The 21,694-nt window shown below is 71.6% G+C and overlaps 1 protein-coding gene across 1 annotated transcript; it reads left to right on the forward strand.

Annotated features, from left to right (window-relative positions):
- Positions 1-98: 98 nt before the first annotated feature.
- Positions 99-19,699, forward strand: PACS1 (phosphofurin acidic cluster sorting protein 1). Its single transcript, XM_087773133.1, has 24 exons — positions 99-1,485; positions 2,329-2,416; positions 2,897-2,986; positions 3,093-3,218; positions 3,415-3,556; positions 4,149-4,240; positions 4,335-4,406; positions 4,525-4,584; positions 5,387-5,547; positions 7,116-7,191; positions 7,843-7,908; positions 8,095-8,195; positions 8,875-9,010; positions 10,473-10,589; positions 11,794-11,897; positions 12,532-12,686; positions 13,553-13,663; positions 13,894-13,996; positions 14,645-14,687; positions 15,917-15,959; positions 16,103-16,235; positions 16,926-17,140; positions 18,036-18,149; positions 18,582-19,699. Exons 1-24 carry the CDS (start codon positions 1,130-1,132, stop codon positions 18,692-18,694), a joined length of 2,817 nt encoding a protein of 938 aa, XP_087629259.1. The 5' UTR covers positions 99-1,129; the 3' UTR covers positions 18,695-19,699.
- The last annotated feature ends 1,995 nt before the right edge of the window (positions 19,700-21,694 follow it).

Raw genomic sequence — 21,694 nt, forward strand, 5'->3', positions numbered from 1 at the left:
TGTCCCCAGGCCGTGTCCCTGTGTCCCCGCAGGGTGCCTCACTGGGTGTCCCCAGGGTCCCTGTGTCCCCAGGCCGTGTCCCTGTGTCCCTGCAGCACAGCTCCCTGGGGGTCCCCATGTCCCCAGGCCGTGTCCCCATGTCCCCCCAGGGTGCCTCACTGGGTGTCCCCAGGGTCCTCGTGTCCCCAGGCCATGTCCCCACAGGATGCCTCACTGGGTGTCCCCATGTCCCCAGGGTCCCTGTGTCCCTGCAGCATGGCTCACTGGATGTCCCCAGGGTCCCCATGTCCCTGAGCCGTGTCCCCATGTCCCCAGGGTCCCCATGTCCTTGGGCCATGTCCCCGTGTCTCAGCAGCACGGCTCACTGGGTGTCCCCAGGGTCCCCGTGTCCCCAGGCCGTGTCCCCATGTCCCCGCAGGGTGCCTCACTGGGTGTCCCCAGGGTCCCTGTGTCCCCAAGCCGTGTCCCTGTGTCCCTGCAGCACAGCTCCCTGGGGGTCCCCATGTCCCCAGGGTCCTCGTGTTTCCAGGCCGTGTCCCTGTGTCCCCAGGGTCCCCATGTCCCTGGGCCATGTCCCTGTGTCCCTGCAGCATGGCTCACTGGGGGTCCCCATGTCCCCGGGGTCCCCGTGTCCCTGCAGCATGGCTCAGTGGGTGTCCCCAGGGTCCCCATGTCCCTGAGCCATGTCCCCATGTCACCAGGGTCCCCATGTCCCCAGGTCGTGTCCCCGCAGGATGGCTCATTGGGTGTCCCCAGGGTCCCTGTGTCCCCAGGCCCTGTCCCCATGTCCCCAGGCCATGTCCCCCAGCCATGTCCCCTGTCCTCCCCATCTCCCCAGGCCATGTCCCCATGTCACCTGGGTCCTCAGGCTATGTCCCCTGTGTCCCCCATGTCCCCCGGCCATGTCCCCCGTGTCCCCGGGCCGTGTCCCCCGTATCCCCCGGGTCCCGCCGCGGAAGGGGCGCTGCCCGCTCCGCGTCCCCTTTAAACCCTCGGGGGCGTGGCCAGTGCCAGCAGAACCCAATGAGCGCCTGAGAAACGGGCGGTGGGCGTGGTCCGAGGCCGGGGGCGTGGCCGGGCCAGCGAGGGGGCGGTGGGCGGAGCTCCCCCTTCCGCAGCGGGAGGACCAATGAGCGCTGCCGAGGGGTGGGGTCTGACCGGGGCGGGGGGGCGCGGGGAAGGCGAACCAATGAGAACGCGAGCAGCGGGCCGGCAGCCAATGAGGAGCGCGGGGGCGGGGCCGGGCGCGCGGCGGCGGCGGCGGGCGATGGCGGAGCGCGGCGGCCCCCGCGGCCTCCCCGGCCCGGCCCCGCCGCCCGCGGCCTCCCCGCAGCCCCCCCCGGCCCCGGCCGGGCCCCCCCCGGCCCCCGGGGCCGCCCCCGGGGCCGCCCCGGGCCCCGCCACCCCCGGGCCCGGCCGGCCGGTGCAGATGAACCTGTACGCCACCTGGGAGGTGGACCGGAGCTCGTCCAGCTGCGTGCCTAGGTGAGGGGCGACCCCCCCCCCGGGACCCCCCGCCCCGGGACCCCCCACCCCCCCCCGGGAATGCTGCGGGGATGGGGGGGGGGAGGGGCAGCGGGCACCGGCGCCCCCGGGGCTCTGTCCCCCCCCCAGTGGTGCCCCCCCTCCGGTGCCCCCCCGCCCTCCCTGTGCCCTCCCCATGGTGCCCCCCCAATCTCTCTGCCCCCCCCAATGGTGCCCCCCTTCATTCTGACCCCCCCCCATGCTGCCCCCCGGTGCTCCCCCTATTCTGCCCCCCCATGGCCCCCTGTGCCCCCCCATGCTGTCCCCCCAACCCCTCTGCCCCCCCCAATGGTTCCCCCCCACCCATGCTGACCCCTCCCCGCTGCCCCCCGCCATGCTGCCCCCCCGGTGCCCCTCCTATTCTGCTCCCCCCATGCTGACCCCCGGTGCCCCTCCCATGGTGCCCCCCAACCCCTCTGCCCCCTACAATGGTGCCCCCTTCATTCTGACCCCCACGGTGCCCCCCCCCCATGCTGCCCCCCCAACCCCTCTGCCCCCCCGGTGCCCCCCTATTCTGCCCCCCCCCCCATGGTGCCCTGTGCCCCCCCATGCTGCCCCCCTACCCCTGTGCCCCCCCATGTTGCCCCCCTCCCCCATGCTGCCCCCCTCCCCCGCTGCTGCCCCCCCCCATGCTGCCCCCCTCACCCCCTCTGCCCCCCCATGCTGCCCCCCTCCCCCCATCCTGCCCCCCCCATGCTGCTCCCCCCATGCTGCCCCACTCACCCTCTCTGCCCCCCCCATGCTGCCCCCCTCCCCCCATCCTGCCCCCCCCCCGCTTCCCCCCCCGCTGCCCCCTCCCCCCAGGCTGTTCAGCCTGACGCTGCAGCGCCTGGTGCTGGTGCGGGAGCTGGCCAAGGACCTGGGCTCCGTCGTCATCGCCGTCAAGCTGCAGGTGGGGGGGGGGGTGGTCCCCAGGGTGCTGGGGGGCGAGGGGGGGTCCGCAGGGTGCTGGGGGGCAGGGAGGGGTGGCAGAGAGGGTCCCGGGGGGTCCCATGGGGTGCTGGCCTTGGGTGCTGGGTCCTTTTGGGGGGGGGAGGGGACTTGAGGGGGTGCTGGGGGGCAGAGAGGGTCCTGGGGGGGCCACAGGGTGCTGGCCTTGGGTGCTGGGTCTCATGGGGGGTCCCTGGGGGTCCCAGAGGGTGCTGGGGGGCAGGGGGGGGTGGCAGAGAGGGTCCCCAGGGGTCCCATGGGGTGCTGGCCTTGGGTGCTGGGTCCCTTTGGAGGGGTGGGGGGTTGGGGGGGTGCTGGGGGGCAGAGAGAATCCTGGAGGGGGGTCCCATGGGGTGCTGGCCTTGGGTGCTGGGTCCTTTTGGTGGGTGGGGGGGTCCCTGTGGGTTTGGGGGTCCCATGGGGTGCCCCACCCCTCCCCCAGGTCTCCAAGCGGGTCCTGCGATCCAATGAGATCCCGCTGCCGGCCGGTGGCGCCCCCGAGACCGAGCTCCAGCTCACCTTCTCCCTGCAGGTGAGGCACCCTGACCCCCCCCCCCCCCACCACCACCACCACCCATGGGTGCTCCCCCGCAGGCGCCCAGGGCCCTGAGCGCCCCCCACTTTGCCCCCCCCCGCAGTACCCCCACTTCTTGAAGCGCGACGCCAACCGGCTGCAGGTGATGCTGCAGCGCCGCAAGCGCTACAAGAACCGAACCTTCCTGGGCTACAAGACCTTGGCCGTGGGGCTCATCAACATGGCCGAGGTGGGTGCTGGGGTGGGGGTCGGGGTGGGGGTCAGGGTGGGGGTCAGGGTGCTCTGGCGCATGGGCGGGGGTCCCCTGGGGACGGGGCCTGCCTGTGGGACAGCGCGAAGTGGGTGCTGTGGGTCAGCCCCTGCGGGCTATGGGGCAGCGGTGCCCCCCGCCGCCGTGGGTGCCCCAGCTCGCCCCCCACCCATAGGTGCTGCAGCACCCCAGTGAGGGGGGGCTGGCGCTGGTGCTGCACCGGGCGGTGAAGGACGCGGCGGTGCCGGTGGCCGAGATCCGGGTGAATTCGCTCTCCAGCCAACCCATCGACCACGAGGCCAAGGGCAAGCTCTCGGGTGAGGCCCCGGGCACCCATGGGTGCTGGGGGGGGCAGAGAGGAACCGGGTGTTTGTGGGTGCCCATGGCCTGGGGGTGTCCGTGACAGCACCCGTGGGTGTGGGGAGCACCTGTGGAAACGGGGAGCACCCCTGGGTGCTAGGGGGGGGCACCCTTAGGTGCTGGGGGGGACAGAGGAACCGGGTGTTTGTGGGTGTCCGTGGGTGTGGGGAGCACCTGTGGAAACGGGGAGCACCCCTGGGTGCTGGGGGGGGCACCCTTAGGTGCTGGGGGGGCACCCTTGGGTGCTGGGGGGGGGGGGCTGGAAGAACCAGGTACCTGCAGGCGCGCCTGCGGCAGCACCCATGGGCGTAGGGAGCATCTGCAGACGTGGAGGGGCAACCGTGGGTGCTGGGGGGCACCCTTGGGTGCTGGGGGGCCAGGGGAGCCAGGCGTGCGTGGCCTGGGGGTGTCTGCGGCAGCACCCGTGGGTGCAGGGAAGGGGTGAAGTTTTAGGAGCCCCTGGGGGTGCGTAGGGAGCGCGAGCTGAGCGCCGCTGGGTGCCCCTGACCCTTGGGTGCCCCCCACCCTTGGGTGCTGCCCTTCCCCCAGATCGCTCCCCCGACATCGACAACTACTCGGAGGAGGAGGAGGAGAGCTTCTCCTCCGAGCAGGAGGGCAGCGATGACGCCCTGCACGGCCAGGTGGGTGCTGGGGATCCCCCTCCCCCCCACCCTTGGGTGCCACCGTGGGTGCCACCCCCACCCCGTCACCCCCCCCGTCACCCGTGTCCCCCAGGACCTCTTCTACGAGGAAGAGGAGCTGCCCAAGGTGAAGAAGACGCGGAGGAAGCTGATGGCCTCCACCCGGGTGAGGGGGGTCCATGGGCACCCCCAAGGGTGCCTGGGTGCTGGGGGGGGGCCCTGCTGGGCTGGGGGGTGCTGGGGGGGCACCCATGGGTGCCCCTGACCCCCCCGTGTCCCCACAGCAGCCCAACATCAAGCAGAAATTCGTGGCCCTGCTCAAGAGATTCAAGGTGTCGGAGGAGGTAGGAGCACCCATGGGTGCTGCCGGGGGTTGGGGACACCCCGGGGACGGGGCGCAGGGTGATATGGCGTGGCAGGGGGTGGCACTGGGTGACGCAGGGTGGCACAGGGTGGTGGGGGTGGCACTGGGTGACGCAAGGAGGGTGGCAGGGGGTGACGTGGGTGGCACGGGGTGGTGGGGCTGGCACGGGGTGGCACTGGGTGGCAGGGGGTGGCACAGGGTTGGGGGCTGGCAGGGGGTGATGGGGTGGCACTGGGTGGCACAGGGTGACATGGGGTCGTGCTGGGTGACACAGGGTGGCACTGGGTGGCAGGGGGTGGCACGGGGCGACATGGGGTGATGTGGGGTGGCACTGGGTGACGGGGTGGCACGGGGCGACACGGGGCAGCAGAGGGTTGGGGGGCTGGCAGGGGGTGGCGCAGGGTGACATGGGGTGACACAGGGCGGCATGGGGTGACACAGGGTGGCACTGGGTGACATGGGGTGGCAGAGGGTTGGGGGCTGGGAGGGGGTGATGGGGTGGCACAGGGTGATGTGGGGTGGCACGGGGTGGCACAGGGTGATGTGGGGTGGCAGGGGGTGACACAGGGTGACACGGGGTGGCACAGGGTGACGTGGGGTGGCACAGGGTGGTGGGGCTGGCAGGGGGTGACGCAGGGTGACACAAGGGTGGCGGGGGTGGCACTGGGTGTCACAATGAGGGTGAGGGTGGCACTGGGGGTGCCCGGGGGTGATGGGGGGGGGGAGGTGGGGCGCCCCGCGACCCCCTGAGGGTGACGGAGGGTGACAGGGGTGTCACCCAGGTGGGCTTCGGGCTGGAGCACGTGTCCCACGCCCGCATGCGGGAGGTGGCCGAGGACCTGGACGAGCTCTACGACACCCTGGAGATCTTCAACCCCAGCGACAGCGGCGCCGACCTCGATGACACCGACAGCGTCCTCAGCACCCCGAAACCCAAGCTGCGGTGAGGGGGGGGGCACCCAAGGGACCCGGGGGTGGCCCCTCTGCCAGGGCCGGGCTGTCACCTCCCCTGGGTTGGGGTGTCACCTGGGTCAGGGTGTCCCCTCCCCTGGGTCGGGGTGTCACCTCCCCGGGTGTCACCTGGGTCAGGGTGTCCCCTCCCCTGGGTCGGGGTGTCACCTCCCCGGGTGTCACCTGGGTCAGGGTGTCCCCTCCCCTGGGTCGGGGTGTCACCTCCCCTGGGTCAGGGTGTCACCTCCCTGGGTGTCACCTGGGTCAGGGTGTCCCCTCCCCTGGGTCAGGGTGTCCTCCTGGGTCTGGGGTGTCCCCTCCCCTGGGTCAGGGTGTTGCCTCCCCTGGGTCGGGGTGTCACCTCCCCGGGTGTCACCTGGGTCAGGGTGTCCGCTCCCCTGGGTCAGGGTGTCCTCCTGGGTCTGGGGTGTCACCTCCCCTGGGTCAGGGTGTCACCTCCCCTGGGTCGGGGTGTCACCTCCCCGGGTGTCACCTGGGTCAGGGTGTCCCCTCCCCTGGGTTGGAGTGTCCTCCTGGATCTGGGGTGTCACCTCCCCTGGGTCAGGGTGTCACCTCCCCTGGCTCTGGGGTGTCTCCTCCCCCGGGTCTGGGGTGTCCCCACCCCCAGGTGACCCTGTGCCACCAGGGCCCCCTGTGTCCCCATGTCCCTATGTCACCGTGTCGCTGTATCACCATGTCCCAGTGCCATCAGTGTTCCCTGTGTCCCCATATTCCTGTGTCCCAGTGCCACCAGTGTCCCCATGCCCTCATGTCCCCGTGCCACCAGTGTCCTCATGTCCCAGTGCCCCCAATGCTCCCATGTCCCAGTGCCATCAGTGTCCCCATGTCCCAGTTCCACCAGTGCCCCTCTGTCACCCCACATCCCAGTGCCACCAGTGCCCCCTGTGTTCCCATGTCCTCATGTCCCAGTGCCACCAGTGCCCACCTGTGTCCCAGTGCCAGCAGTGTCCCCATGTCCCCACATCCTGGTGCCCCCTGTGTCCCCATGTCCCTGGGTCCCAGTGCCACCAGTGCCCACCTGTCTCCCCATGTCCCAGTGCCCCGTGTCCCCACATCCCTGTGTCCCCATGTCCCTGGGTCCCAGTGCCACCAGTGCCCCCTGTGTCCCCATGTCCCAGTGTCATCAGTGTCCCCATGTCCCCACATCCCAGTGCCCCCTGTGTCCCCACGTCCTTGTGTCCCCATGTCCCAGTGCCACCACTGCCTTCTGTGTCCCCACATCGCTGTGTCCCCATGTCCCAGTGCCACCACTGCCCTCTGTGTCCCCACATCCCTGTGTCCCCATGTCCCAGTGCCCCCTGTGTCCCCATGTCCCCATGTCCCAGTGCCACCAGTGCCCCCTCTGTCCCCATGTCCCTGTGTCCCAGTGCCAGCAGTGTCCCCATGTCCCCACATCCCAGTGCCTCCCTGTGTCCCCACGTCCCCATGTCCCAGTGCCCCCCCCCATCCTGCTGCCCTCCTGTCCCCTTGTCGTCCCCCCGGTGCCATCGGTGTCTCTTGTCCCCCCCCGGTGCCATCGGTGTCCCCTTGTCCCCACAGCCCCTTCTTCGAGGGTCTCTCGCAGTCGAGCTCCCAGACGGAGATGGGCAGCCCAGGGCGCGAGGGCCCCCCCCCGGTCAGTGTCGGGGGGCACTGGGGTTACTGGGAGCACTGGGAGGGCTATGGGGGGGTCTTCTGGCCCCTTATGGGGGGTGCTGGGGTTACTGGGAGCAGTGGGAGGGCTATGGGGGGGTCTTGCAGCCCCTTATGGGGGGGTGCTGGGAGCACTGGGAGGGCTATGGGGGGGTCTTCCGGCCCCTTATGGGGGGGCACTGGGATTACTGGGAGCAGTGGGAGGGTTATGGGGGGTCTTCTGGCCCCTTATGGGAGGGCACTGGGGTTACTGGGAGCAGTGGGAGGGCTATGGGGGGGTCTTGCAGCCCCTTATGGGGGGGTGCTGGGAGCACTGGGAGGGCTATGGGGGTGGTCTTCCGGCCCCTTATGGGGGGGCAGTGGGGGTTGTGGGGGAGTCTGGAGGGCTTTTGGAGTTGGGCGGGCAGAGTGAGTTATTGTGGGGTTTTAGGGTGCTGCGGGAGCTTGGGAGGGTTTGGGGGGGCCCTGGGGGATTTACGGGGGGCTCTGGGTGGGTTGGGGGGGCTTGAGGGTTTGGGGGAGCTCTGGGATGGTTTGGGGGGCCCTGGGAGGGTTTTGGGGGGCTTGGGGATTTGGGGGGCCCTGGGAGGGTTTGGGGGGGGTCTAGGGCCAAGCGCACCCCCTCTCCCCACAGGCAGAGGCGGGGGCCAAAGGCGGCCGCAGACCCCCTGAGGATGGGGGGCAGGACCCTGAGGGGCTGGTGAGGCTCCCCCCGAGACCCCCCAGGGCCCCCCAACACCGCCCAGTTGTGGGGTGCCCCCAGCCCGATGCCACCCCATTGTGGGGTGCCTCCACCTTGACGTTGCCAAGGTGTTGGGTGCCCCCAGCCCCATGTTGCTCGTTTTGGGGGTGCAGCCCCCCCCCAACCCTTGCATCCCATGCACAGGACACCCGGGGGGACCCCGAGCCTCTGCCTGAGCCTGGGGGGGTCCCCGAGAAGCTGAAGACCCCCCTAAAGGGCAGCAAAGGGGAGGTGGCATCACCCAGGTGAGGGCACCCCAGGGTGGGGGTAAGGGTCCTACGGTACCTTGGGTTGGGGGGGTGGGGCAAGATTTGGGGGACCTGAGGGGGATCTTGGTGTCCCAGGGAAATTTGGGCTGGGTGGGTGGGTGTTGGGGTTCAGGGGGGAGATTTGGGGTCCCTGGGGGGGGGGTTCTGGGGGTCTCTGGGGGGGTTGGGGTCCCTGGGGGACAGAAGTTGGGGTCCCAGGAGGACTTGGGCCTGGTGGGTGTTGGGGTTCTGGGTGAGGGGGATTTGGGGTCCTTGGGGGGTGATTTGGGGTCCCTGGGTGAGGGGGATTTGGGGTCCCTGGGGGGATTGGGGTCCCTGTGTGGGTTGGGGTCCCTGGGTGGGGGGGATTTGGGGTCCTTGGGCAGGGATTTGTGGTCTCCGAGTGGGTTGGGGTCCCTGGGTGGGGATTTGGGGTCCCCGGGTGTGTTGGGGTCCTTGGGTGGGGATTTGGGGTCCCTGGGTGGGGATTTGGGGTCCCTGGGGGGGTTGGGGTCCCTGGGTGGGGGGGATTTGGGGTCCTTGGGCAGGGATTTGGGGTCCCCGAGTGGGTTGGGGTCCTTGGGCGGGGATGTGGGGACCCCAGCGGGGTGTGTGGGTGTCGGGGTTGAGGGTGGGGGTGCCGGGGGATGTGGGGTGCAGCAGGTGTGGCCGGCAGGGCGGACGGGGGGCCCCCCCCCGGGCGGGGCCGTCGGGGCACCCCGCTGCGCGAGCGCCAGCTCTCCCGACCCCTGGGCGAGAGGAACAACAGCTCCGACAGCGAGCGCTCCCCCGACCTGCCCCACGGCACCCAGGTGCCACCGCCGCGGGGGACACGGGGCGCCTGGGGGGACGTGGGGACACCGGGGGGCCTGGGGACACCGGGGAGCCTGGGGGGACGTGCGGACACTGGGGGGCATGGGGACACTGGGGGGCATGGGGACACTGGGGGGCATGGGGGGACGTGCGGACACTGGGGGGCCTGGGGACACTGGGGGGCATGGGGACACTGGGGGGCATGGGGGGACGTGGGGACACTGGGGGGCCTGGGGACACTGGGGGGCATGGGGGGACGTGGGAACACCGGGGGGCCTGGGGACACTGGGGGGCATGGGGGGACGTGGGGACACCGGGGGGCCTGGGGACACTGGGAGGCATGGGGGGACGTGGGGACACTGGGGGGCATGGGGACGCTGTGGAGCATGGGGGGACGTGGGGACACCGGGGGGCCTGGGGACACTGGGGGGCATGGGGACACCGGGGGGCATGGGGGGACGTGCGGACACTGGGGGGCCTGGGGACACTGGGGGGCATGGGGGGACGTGGGGACACTGGGGGGCATGGGGGGACTGGGGACACTGGGGACACTGGGAGGCATGGGGGGACGTGGGGACACCGGGGGGCCTGGGGACACTGGGGGGCCTGGGGGGACATGGGGACACTGGGGGGCGTGGGGACACTGGGGGGTGTGGGGACACTGGCGGACACAGGGGGACGTGGGGACACCGGGGGGCATGGGGGGACGTGCGGACACTGGGGGGCCTGGGGACACTGGGGGGCATGGGGGGACGTGGGGACACTGGGGGGCCTGGGGACACTGGGGGGCATGGGGGGACGTGGGGACACCGGGGGGCCTGGGGACACTGGGGGGCATGGGGGGACGTGGGGACACCGGGGGGCCTGGGGACGCTGGGGGGCCTGGGGGGACATGGGGACACTGGGGGGCGTGGGGACACTGGGGGGTGTGGGGACACTGGCGGACACAGGGGGACGTGGGGACACCGGGGGGCATAGGGGGGTGTGGGGATACTGGGGGGCATGGGGACACCGGGGGACATGGGGGACATGGGGACACTGGGGGACACAGGGAGCATGGGGACACCGGGGGGTGTGGGGGCATGGGGGGACATGGGGACACCGGGGGGTGTGGGGACACAGGGAGCATGGGGACACCGGGGGGTGTGGGGACACTGGGGGGCATGGGGGGACATGGGGACACCAGGGGGTGTGGGGACACTGGGGGGCATGGGGGGACACCAGGGGCCATGGGGACAGTGGGGGGGACACGGGGCATAGGGACACTGGGGGGCACTGGGGGGCACGGGGACACCGGGGGTCCTGGGGACACGGGTGGGCACAGCCCGGGTGCCCCCCGGGGCCACCCCCAGCACCCTGCGCCGGGCACAGCCCGCGGTCCCGCGGTGGCGGCGGGTGCCCCCCCGCCCCCGGTGCCCCTCCACCCCTGGGTGCCCCCCACCCACGGGTGCCCCCCCCCAGGTGCCCCCCGCGGTGCCGCGCCGGGCGGTGTGGGAGCAGCTGGGCCAGGCCCTGGGCCCCGAGAGCGGGCTGCCCGAGAGCGTCCTCCTCGTCAGCACCAGCGACTGGCAGGGGCAGGTGGGGGCCCCCGTGGGGGGGGGGCACCCATGGTTGGGGGGGGCACCCATGAGGGGGTCACCCACCCGGAGGGGGGCACCCGTGGGGGGCACCCATGGGGGGACGGGACCCTGCGGGGGGCACCTGTGGGTGGGGGGGCACCCGTGGGGGGGGGGCACCCATGGTTGGGGGGGCACCCATGAGGGGGGCACCCGTGGGTGGGGAGGGCACCCGTGGGGGGGGGCACCCATGGTTGGGGGGGCACCCATGAGGGGGGCACCCACCCGGAGGGGGGCACCCGTGGGGGGGCACCCATGGGGGGACGGGACCCTGGGGGGGGCACCTGTGGGTGGGGGGGCACCCATGAGGGGGGCACCCGTGGGTGGGGAGGGCACCCGTGGGGGGGGCACCCATGGTTGGGGGGGCACCCATGAGGGGGGCACCCACCCGGAGGGGGCACCCGTGGGTGGGGGGCACCCGTGGGTGGCGGGGCACCCGTGGGTGGGGGGTACCCATGGGGGTGGGCACCCATGGGTGGCAGGCACCCGTGGGTGGGGGCACCCATGGTAGGGGGCACCCATGGGTGGGGGGTGCACCCGTGGATGGGGGGCACCCGGGGGGGGGGCACCCGGGGGGGGGGGGGGGCTGTGGGTGGGTGTTGGGGACGTCTGTGGGTGGGTGGGGCACCCGGGGGGGGGGGGGGGCAGCCATGGGGGTGGGCAGTGGGTGACACGGGTGGGGTGCGATGGGTGGGTCTGATGGGTGCCCCCCATCCCCCGCAGTGGTGGGGGTCGGTGGGTGGGGGGTGATGGGTGCCCCCGCGGTGGGGAGCGTCAGTGGGGGGGGTGATGGGGGGGGTTCTGATGGGTGCCCCCGCAGTGGGGGGGGTGATGGGGGGGTCAGTGGGGGGGGGTCTGACGGGTGCCCCCGCAGTGGGGGGGTGATGGGGGGCTCCGTGGGTGGGTGGGGGGTGATGGTGGGGTGATGGGGGGGTTCTGATGGGTGCCCCCGCAGTGGGGGGGTGATGAGGGGGTCAGTGGGTGGGGCTCTGACGGGTGCCCCTGGAGTGGGGGGGTGATGGGGGGGGGTCAGTGGGTGGGGGTCTGACGGGTGCCCCCGCAGTGGGGGGGGTGATGGGGGGGGGTCAGTGGGGGGGGGTGATGGGGGGTCAGTGGGGGGGGGTGATGGGGGTCAGTGGGTGGGGGTCTGACGGGTGCCCCCGCAGTGGGTGGGGGAGCTGCTGCAGGCGCAGGGGCAGGCGCTGGTGGGCACCGCGGGGGGGGAGCTGCAGGCCGTGCTCTCCGCCGTCCTCACCCGCATCCAGAGATTGTGAGTGGCCCCCGCGTCCCCTCCTGTCCCCTCCCGTCCCCCCCAGGTCCCCTCCTGCCCCCTCACATCCCCTCCTGCCCCCCCGTGTCCCCTCCTGTCCCCCGTGTCCCCCCTCAGGTCCCCCCCGGGTCCCCTCCTGTCCCCCCCAGGTCCCCTCCTGCCCCCCCGCATCCCCTCCAGCCCCCTATGTCCCCTCCTGTCCCCGCCAGGTCCCCTCCAGGTCCCCTCCTGCCCCCCGTGTCCCCTCCTGTCCCACACGTCCCCCTGCACCCCCCGTGTCCCCCCACGTCCCCCCGTGTCCCCTCGCGTCCCCCTCCATGTCCCCCCCGCGCCTCCCCCAGGGTGCCCGCCCCCCCCCCAATCCCCCTCCCCCAATCCCCCCTCCACTGCTCCAGGGTGCTCCCCCCCCGCCATGGCCCCCCTGGGGTGCCCCCCCCCATGGGTGCTCCCACCACCACCCCACCCCCACCCCCATGCCCCCCCCCCCACCCCCCCCCCCATGGCCCCCCTGGGTGCCCCCCGGGGCTCTCCCCACCCACAACCCCCACCTCCCCGGGGGCACCTCTGTCCCATGGGTGCCCTCGGGGGGCGTCCATCCCCCCCCGCCATGTCTGTCCGTCCCCCCTCCCCCCAGCTGCAACTGCTCGGCGCTGCCCCCCCGGGCGGTGAAGGTGGTGGCCGTGGGTGGCGCCGGGTACCACAGCACCCTCCTGCGCTGCTTCGTCCGGCACCTGGGTGCCAAGAGCCCCGAGTGGCTGGGCTACCTCCGCTTCCTCCTCGTGCCCCTCGGTACAGCACCCGCAGCACCCGCAGCACCCCACGGGCACCCACAGCACCCACGGGGCACCCACGGGCACCCACAGGGCATCAGGGAGCTGGGCTGGGCAGGGGGGGTCCCAGGGGCTGGGCTACCTCTGCTTCCTCCTTGTGCCCCTCGGTACGGCACCCACAGGCACCCACAGCACCCATGGGCACCCACGGGCACCCACAGCACCTACAAGGCACCCATAGAACCCACGGGCACCCACAGCACCTACAGGGCACCCATAGCACCCACAGGGCACCCATGGCACCCACAGCACTCACAGGCACCCACAGCACCTACAGGGCACCCATAGAACCCACGGGGCACCCACAGCACCCATGGCACCCACAGCACCTACAGGGCACCCATAGCACCCACAGGGCACCCATGGCACCCACAGCACCCACGGGCACCCACAGCACCTACAGGGCACCTATAGCACCCACAGCACCCACGGGCACCCACAGCACCTACAGGGCACCCATGGCACCCACAGCACCCACGGGCACCCACAGCACCTACAGGGCACCCATGGCACCCACAGCACCCATAGGGCACCCATGGCACCCATAGCACCCCCGTGGCACCCATAGGACCCACAGGGCACCCGTAGTACCCACAGGCACCCATAGCACCCATGGGGCACCCATGGCACCCACAGCACCCCCGTGGCACCCATAGGACCCACAGGACACCCGTAGTACCCACAGGCACCCACAGCACCCACGGGCACCCCTGGGGCACCCGCAGGGGCATTACCGGGGGTCAGGCTGACACCTGGGACAGGCGGGTGCCGTGCCCAGTGGCGGGGGGTCCCTGCCACCCGCTGTCACCCCGCTGTCACCTGCAGGCACCCACCCGGTGGCACAGTACCTGGGCTCGGTGGACGGGCGCTACGGGGCCGCCTTCCTCGACCCCCCCTGGCGGGAGCTCTTTGGGCGCAGCGAGCCCCCTGCCACCGGTAAGTGGGCACCCAGCACCCATGGGTGCCACCGGCCACCCTGGGGTGGCTGGGGGTGGTGGCACCCATCTGCTTGGCATCACCACCCGAGGCGGGGGGTCACCCTGCAGACACCCCGTCATGGGATGGGGTCCGGGGGGGGGGGGGGGGGCACACCCGTGGGAGCACCCAAGGGTGGGTGTCCCCGGTGGGAGGGCACCCATGGGTGCTGCTCCCGTGGGTGCCCACAGAGCCCTTCAATGTGGTGGGACGGATCCTGGCGTACGTGGCGGGTGCTGGGGCCACCCACCTGCTGCCGGTGGCCGAGGCCATGCTCACCTGCAAGCACAAGTTGTGAGTGGGGACGGGGACGGGGGACACGGGGACGGTGGTGTGGGACATGGGGACGGTGGCCTGGGCCATGGGGATGGAGCTGTGGGACATAGGGACGGTGGCCTGGGGTGTGGGGACAGGGGCATGGGACACGGGGACAATGGCCTGGGGCGTGGGGACGTGGGGACGGTGGCCTGGGACATGGGGACGATGGTGTGGGGACATGGGGATGGTGGCATGGGACACGGGGACGGTGGCATCAGGTGTGGGGACATGGGGACGGTGGCATGGGACACAGGGACGGTGGCATGGGACATGGGGACGGTAGCCTGGGGTGTGGGGACATGGGGATGGTGGCCTGGGACATGGGGACAGTGGTGTGGGACATGGGGACGGAGCTGTGGGACATGGGGATGGTGGCATGGGACACAGGGACGGTGGCCTGGGGTGTGGGGACATGGGGACGGGGGACATGGGGACGGTGGCGTGGGACACGGGGATGGTGGCCTGGGGTGTGGTGACATGGGGATGGTGGCCTGGGACACAGGGACGGTGGCGTGGGACATGGGGACATGGGTGCGGGGCCTCAAGTGTGAGACGTGGGTGCAGGACAGAGTGACAGTGGCATGTGGGGACAGGCCACCCCTGATGTCCCCTCTCTGTCCCCAGCCCGGACGAGGACTCGTACCAGAAGTTCGTGCCCTTCGTGGGGGTGAGCCTGGCATGGGTGACACCGGGTGACAGCGGGGGTGGGGAGGCTGTCCCTGGGGCTGGGGTGGCACTGGGTGACACAGGGTGGCACTGGATGACAGGGGGTGACACTGGGTGACAGGGGGTGACACTAGGTGACATGGGGTGGCACCAGACAGGGGTGACCTGGTCCCTGGGTTGGGGTGGCACTGGGTGACAGGGGGTGACACTGGGTGACACAGGGTGCACTGGGTGACAGGGGGTGACACAGGGTGACACGGGGTGGCACCAGACAGGGGTGACCTGGTCCCTGGGTTGGGGTGGCACTGGGTGACAGGGGGTGGCATGGGGTGACACAGGGTGACACGGGGTGGCACCAGACGGGGGGGACCTGCTCCCTGGGTTGGGGTGACACTGGGTGACAGGGGGTGACACAGGGTGACACGGGGTGGCACCAGACAGGGGTGACCTGGTCCCTGGGTTGGGGTGACACTGGGTGACAGGGGGTGACACAGGGTGACACGGGGTGGCACCAGACAGGGGTGACCTGGTCCCTGGGTTGGGGTGGCACTGGGTGACAGGGGGTGGCATGGGGTGACACAGGGTGACACGGGGTGGCACCAGACGGGGGGGACCTGCTCCCTGGGTTGGGGTGACACTGGGTGACAGGGGGTGACACAGGGTGACACGGGGTGGCACCAGACAGGGGGGACCTGCTCCCTGGGTTGGGGTGACACTGGGTGACAGGGGGTGACACAGGGTGACACGGGGTGGCACCAGACAGGGGTGACCTGGTCCCTGGGTTGGGGTGGCACTGGGTGACAGGGGGTGACACAGGGTGACACGGGGTGGCACCAGACAAGGGTGACCTGGTCCCTGGGTTGGGGTGACACTGGGTGACAGGGGGTGACACTGGGTGACACAGGGTGCACTGGGTGACAGGGGGTGACACAGGGTGACACGGGGTGGCACCAGACGGGGGGGACCTGGTCCCCGGGTTGGGGTGGCACTGGGTGACAGGGGGTGGCATGGGGTGACACAGGGTGACACGGGGTGGCACCAGACGGGGGGGACCTGGTCCCCGGGTTGGGGTGGCACTGGGTGACACAGGGTGGCACTGGGTGGGGGCAGCCGGTCCCCGTGGCAGGGGTGGCAGCGAGTGACCCCGTGGGTGTCCCCGGGATGGGGTGTCCCCGGGGTGTCCCCGGGGTGTCCCCAGGGCGTCCCCTGCAGCTGCGCCCTTGCCCGCAGGTGGTGAAGGTGGGGCTGGTGGAGGACCCCCCCGCGGCTCCGGGTAGGTGGGTGCCCCCGGGGCACCCCGGGGTGCTGTCACCCCCCTCCCCACGGCCCCTCTGGGCTCCCCGGTGTCCCCACGTTGGGGGGCACCCTGGGGTCCCGCCCCCCCTCCCCCGTCTCCCTGAGCGGGTGCCCCCGCAGGTGACGGGGACGAGGTGCCCACCCTGAGCCTGGCGGTCCCCTCCACCTCCCCCCCGGGGGGGGCCGGGGTGCCCCGCGAGGCCGCCGCCACCCCCCCGGCGTCACCCTCCATGGCCGCCGCCGGCACCCCGGGGTGAGCACCGCCGGACGCCTGGGACCCTGCGGGGGGGGGCACCCATATGTGTGGGTCCTGGGGGGGGGGGAACAACACCCAGATGGCTGGGCCCTGGGGGGGGGGGGGGGGGCACCCACACATCCGGGTCCCTGGGTGGGGGCACCCCAATGCCTGGATCTCTGGGTAGGGGGGCACCCACCCACCTGATTTCCTGGGGAGGGGGGCACCCAGACCCCTGGGTTCCTGGGTGGGGGGACACCCAGATGTGTGGGTCCCTGGGTGGGGGCACCCCAATGCCTGGATCTCTGGGTAGGGGAGGCACCCACCCACCTGATTTCCTGGGGGGGGCACCCAGACCCCTGGGTCCTTGGCTGGGGGGGGGGGCACCCCAATGCCTGGATTTTGGGTGGGGGGCACCCAGACCCCTGGGTTCCTGGGTGGGGGGGACACCCAGATGTGTGGGTCCCTGGGTGGGGGGACACCCACGTGTCTGGATCTCTGGGTCGGGGGGGCACCCACACACCTAATTTCCTGGGTGGGGGGCACCCAGCCCCCCGGGTCCTTGGGTGGGGGGACACCCACATGTCTGGGTCCTTGGCTGGGGGGCACCCGGACCCTTGGGTGCCCCATGGGGCGCACTGGGGTGGTGGTGGGGGTGCAGCCCCCCGGACACCCGCGTTCCTCCCCCCCCCCCCATCCTCCCCGCAGCTCCTCGGGGGACGTGCTGGGGCTGCAGGTGGATTACTGGGGGGCACCCATGGGTGCCGAGCGGCGGCGCGAGGGGGAGCGGCGCGAGGCGGGGGCCAAGACCAGCCTGCGCGGGACCTTCCGCTCCCTCCACGTCTCCCGCCTGCCCGGCGCCGGGGACCCCCCCGGCAGCACCCTGGCCATGACCCTCGTCACCCGCGAGAAGAACAAGAAGGGTGAGGGGGGAGCACCCTGAGGGGCACCCTTGGGTGGGGGGGGGCGCTGAGGGTGGCCTTGGGGGGGGACTGGGGATAGGTGGGGGGTGCGGGGCGTGGGTGGGCAGCCAGGGGTGGGTGTTGGGGGGGGGGATTGGGCACCCAAGGGTGGGTGTTGGGGGGATTTGGGGTGGGCACCCAAGGGTGGGTGGCAGGGGGGCATTGGGCACCCAAGGGTGGGTGTAAGGGGGGATTTGGGGTGAGCACCCCAGGTGTGGGTGGGGATTTGGGGTGGGCACCCAAGGGTGGGTGTTGGGGGGATTTGGGGTGGGCACCCCAGGTGTTGGGGGGCATTGGGCACCCAAGGGTGGGTGTTGGGGGGATTTGGGGTGGGCACCCAAGGGTGGGTGGCAGGGGGGCATTGGGCACCCAAGGGTGGGTGTAAGGGGGGATTTGGGGTGGGCACCCAAGGGTGGGTGTTGGGGGGTATTTGGGGTGGGCACCCCAGGTGTTGGGGGGCATTGGGCACCCAAGGGTGGGTGTTGGGGGGGATTTGGGATGGGCACCCCAGGTGTTGGGGGGGATTTGGGGTGGGCACCCCAGGTGTTGGGGGGCATTGGGCACCCAAGGGTGGGTGCCGGGGGGGGGTTAGGGACCCAAAGTTGGGGGTGGGGGGGAATTGGGCACGCAGGGATGGGTGTCGGGGTGGGGGGCATTAGGCACCCGGGGGTGGGCGCCATGGGGTGGTCTCCATGGGCGGGGGGACATCCTGGGCCACCTCCCTCCCTTGCGGAGGAGCCGGTGCCCAGCGCTGTGGGTGCCCCCGCCCCCCCTTGGGTGCCCCCCTCCACCATGGGTGCCCCCCCCCTCCACCCATGGGTGCCCCCCACCCATGGGTGCTGACGGCTGCTGGCAGTGCCCACCCTGTTCCTGAGCAAGCGCCCGCGGGAGCCCGACTCCAAGAGCCTGGTGGTGGAGGGCATCACCCGCCTGATCTGCTCCCCCCGGCAGCCCCCCGCCCTGCTCACCGGTGGGTGGGGGCACCCATGGGTGGGGGGGCACCCATGGGTGGGGGGAGCACCCACGGGGGGGAGCACTGTTGTGGTTCTGGGGGTCCCCAAGGGAAATTTGGGGGGGGTACAGAAGCCCTTAGGGGTGCAGGGACACCCCCCTCCCCCCCCCCCCCCCCCCCGCTGGGACATGGGTGGGCACCCAAGGGGGGGGGTGTTTTCCCCGGGGGTGGGGGGGCACCCATGGGTGGGGGGAGCACCCACGGGGTGGGGGGCACTGTTGTGGTTCTGGGGGTCCCCAAGGGACATTTGGCGTTGGGCACCCATGGCGGGGGGGGGAATCTCGCTTCCCACGCTCACCTCATGGGTGCTGGGTGCCCATGGGGGGGGGTTGCGGTGGGTGCTGGGTGCCGGGGGGGGGAGGGGGGTCCCATGGGTGCTGTCTCCCGCAGTGACGGTGGACGGCACCCAGTGGGACGACATCAAGTTCTTCCAGCTGGCGGCGCAGTGGCCGTCCCACGTCAAGCACTTCCCCATCGGCCTCTTCGGCGCTAAAGCCCCCTGAGCCCCCCCACCCATGGGTGCCCCCCACCCATGGGTGCCCCAACCCGGGGGGGGCGGGTGTGGGGGGTGTGGGTGTCACCCTGCTGGGACACCCACTGCTTCTGCAGCATTGCCCTGCCACCCATCCCTGGGCACCCACGGGTGTCGGGGGCTGCCCCACTGCCGGCGCCGTCCACCCCATGTGCACCCATGGGTGCTGGGACCCCCCCCCCCGCCCCCCCCCCCCCAGTGCCAGTGCCACCCACCCTACGAGCACCCATGGGTGCTGGGACAAACACCTCCAGTGCCACCCACCCCTGGGCACCCATGGGTGCTGGGACCCTCCCCAAGTGTGAGTGTCACCCACCCTATGTTCACCCATGGGTGCTGGGACCCCCCCCACGAGTGCCAGTGCCACCCACTCCTGGGCACCCATGGGTGCTGCGACCCCCCCCCCGCCAGTGCCACCCACCCTGTGAGCACCCATGGGTGCTGGGCCCCCCCCCCCCCCCCGAGTGCCAGTGCCACCCAGCCATGGGCACCCATGGGTGTCAGAGGCTGCCCCCAGTGCCACCCACCCTGTGAGCACCTATGGGTGCTGGGACAAACACCTCCAGTGCCAGCATCACCCACCCTATGAGCATCCATGGGTGGTGGGCCCCTCCCCCAGGTGCCAGTGCCACCCACTCCTGGGCACCCATGGGTGTCGGGGTCTGCCCCCAGTGCCACCCACCCTACGAGCACCCATGGGTGCTGGGACGAACACATCCTCCAGTGGCAGTGCTACCCACCCCTGGGCACCCATGGGTGCTGGGACCCCCCCCAGTGCCAGTGCCACCCACCCTGTGAGCACCCATGGGTGTCAGGGGCCACCCCAGTGCCATTCACTCCAAGGACACCCATGGGTGCTGGGCCCCACCCCGTGAGCACCCCGGGGTGTCAGGACACACCCCCCCCCCAAGAGCACCCATGGGTGCTGGGGACGCTGCCACTGCCAGCCACTCCGAGCACACCCATGGGTGCTGGGACCCCCCCCCAGCACCCTCCCCCCCCGAGCACCCATGAGTGCCAGGACCCCCCAGCACCCTTCCCCCCCGAGCACCCATGGGTGCCGAGCCCCTGTGTGCCCCCCCCCCACTCAGTGCCAAACCTTGGGGGGGAGGGGGCTCAGCACCCTGACTCCCCCCCCGCCCCCACCCCTCCCCCGCCTCGCACGCACACACCCGCCCCCACCCATCCTCGTGCCAAAGGGGGGAGGGGAGCCAGCACCCTGCCCCCCCCCCCCTCCTTGGGCGCGTGGGGGGAGGGGTCACTCGTGGGTGCCAATAAACGACTGCGGGAGCCTGGAGCCGCGTGGTGAGAGCGCCCCTCCCCCACCCGGGGCGCCTGCCCCTCCCCCCCCCCCGTGCCCTTCCCCCCCCCCCGGGGGCACACGTGTGTGGCGGGAGGGGGAGGGGGGTCGCGCACAAGCCTCGCACACGCATCTGGGGCACCGCACGCGCCTTGCACACGCCTCGCACACTCATCGTAGAGGCCTTGCACGCGCCTCGGCCACCTCGCGCCTGTCACGCCTTGCACACACATCGCACACGCACCACGCTCATCTGCGCCCTCGCACGCGCCTCGCGCGCGCCTGGCACGCGCATCTTGGCGGCCTTGCACACGCATCTCAGACACCGCACACGTCCCGCGCCTTGCACACGCGTTGCACATGCCTCACACACACATCTGAGGCCTCGCACACGCCTTGCACACGCGTCGCACAAGCCTCACATGCGCATCTGAGGCCTCGCACACGCCTTGCACGCTCATCGTAGGGGCCTTGCACGTCACACCCCTTGCACACGCGTCGCACATGCCTCACACACACATCTGAGGCCTCGCACACGCCTTGCACACTCAGAGGCCTTGCACGCGCAACTCGGACACTGCACGCGCCTCACACGTCACATAAGTCGCACACGCCTTGCACACTCATCTTGGTGGCCTTGCACACGCATCTCAGACACGTCACACGCCTTGCACACTCATCGTAGAGCCTTGCACACGCCTCTCGGACACCTCGTGCGTGTCACGCCTTGCACACGCATCGCACACGTGCCACGCTCATCTGTGCCATCGCACACGCCTTGCACGCTCATCTTGGTGGCCTTGCACTCCCATCTCAGACACCGCACACGTCCCACGCCTTGCACACGCGTTGCACATGCCTCACACGCGCATCTGAGGCCTTGCACACTCAGAGGCCTTGCACGCGCAACTCGGACACTGCACACGCCTCACACGTCACATACGTCGCACACGCCTTGCACACTCATCTTGGCGGCCTTGCACACACATCTCAGACACGTCACACGCCTTGCACACGCCTTGCACACGCCTTGCACAGGCCCCTTGTGCCTCACGCGGGAATCTCAGGCCTTGCACGGATCTCGCCCGCGCACCTCTGAGGCCTCGCACGTGCATCGGACGCCTTGACACGTGTCGCACGCGCCTCTCGGGCCTCGCGCACGCCTCTCCGAGGCCTGCCCGCATCTCACACGCGCCTTGCACGCGCATCTCAGGCACCTCGTGCCTTGCACGCGCCCCCATCTTGCATGCACGTCGCACGGTGCAGGCGTCGCCCGTGTTGCATGCCCGCCGCTCCCCTGCCCCCCCCGCGCGCCCTTTGCACGCCCCTCGTGCGCGCGCTGCCAGACCGAAGCGCACGCCTCGCACACACCTTGCACGCCTGTTTTACAGCCCTCTCAAGGCCGCAGCCCCCACTTTGCACCCCCACTTTGCACCACCCCCCCCTTTGCAGCCCCCTGCAACCCCTTGCACCCTGCTTTGCACCCCCATTGCACCCCCCGCACCCCTCTTTGCACGCCCCTTGCACCCCCGCACTCCTTACACACCCTTGCACCCTGCTTTGCACCCTTTGCACTGTTTTGCGCACCCCCTTGCCCCCCCGTTGCACCCCCTTGCACTCCTCCTTTGCAACCCTTGCACTCCCCTTGCACCTCCCTTGCACCCCCTTTTC

This window comes from Nipponia nippon, unplaced genomic scaffold (genome assembly GCF_047370975.1).
Source record: "Nipponia nippon isolate SJK-2023a ecotype South Korea unplaced genomic scaffold, ASM4737097v1 scaffold_38, whole genome shotgun sequence".
NCBI classification, from domain to species: Eukaryota; Metazoa; Chordata; class Aves; order Pelecaniformes; family Threskiornithidae; genus Nipponia; species Nipponia nippon.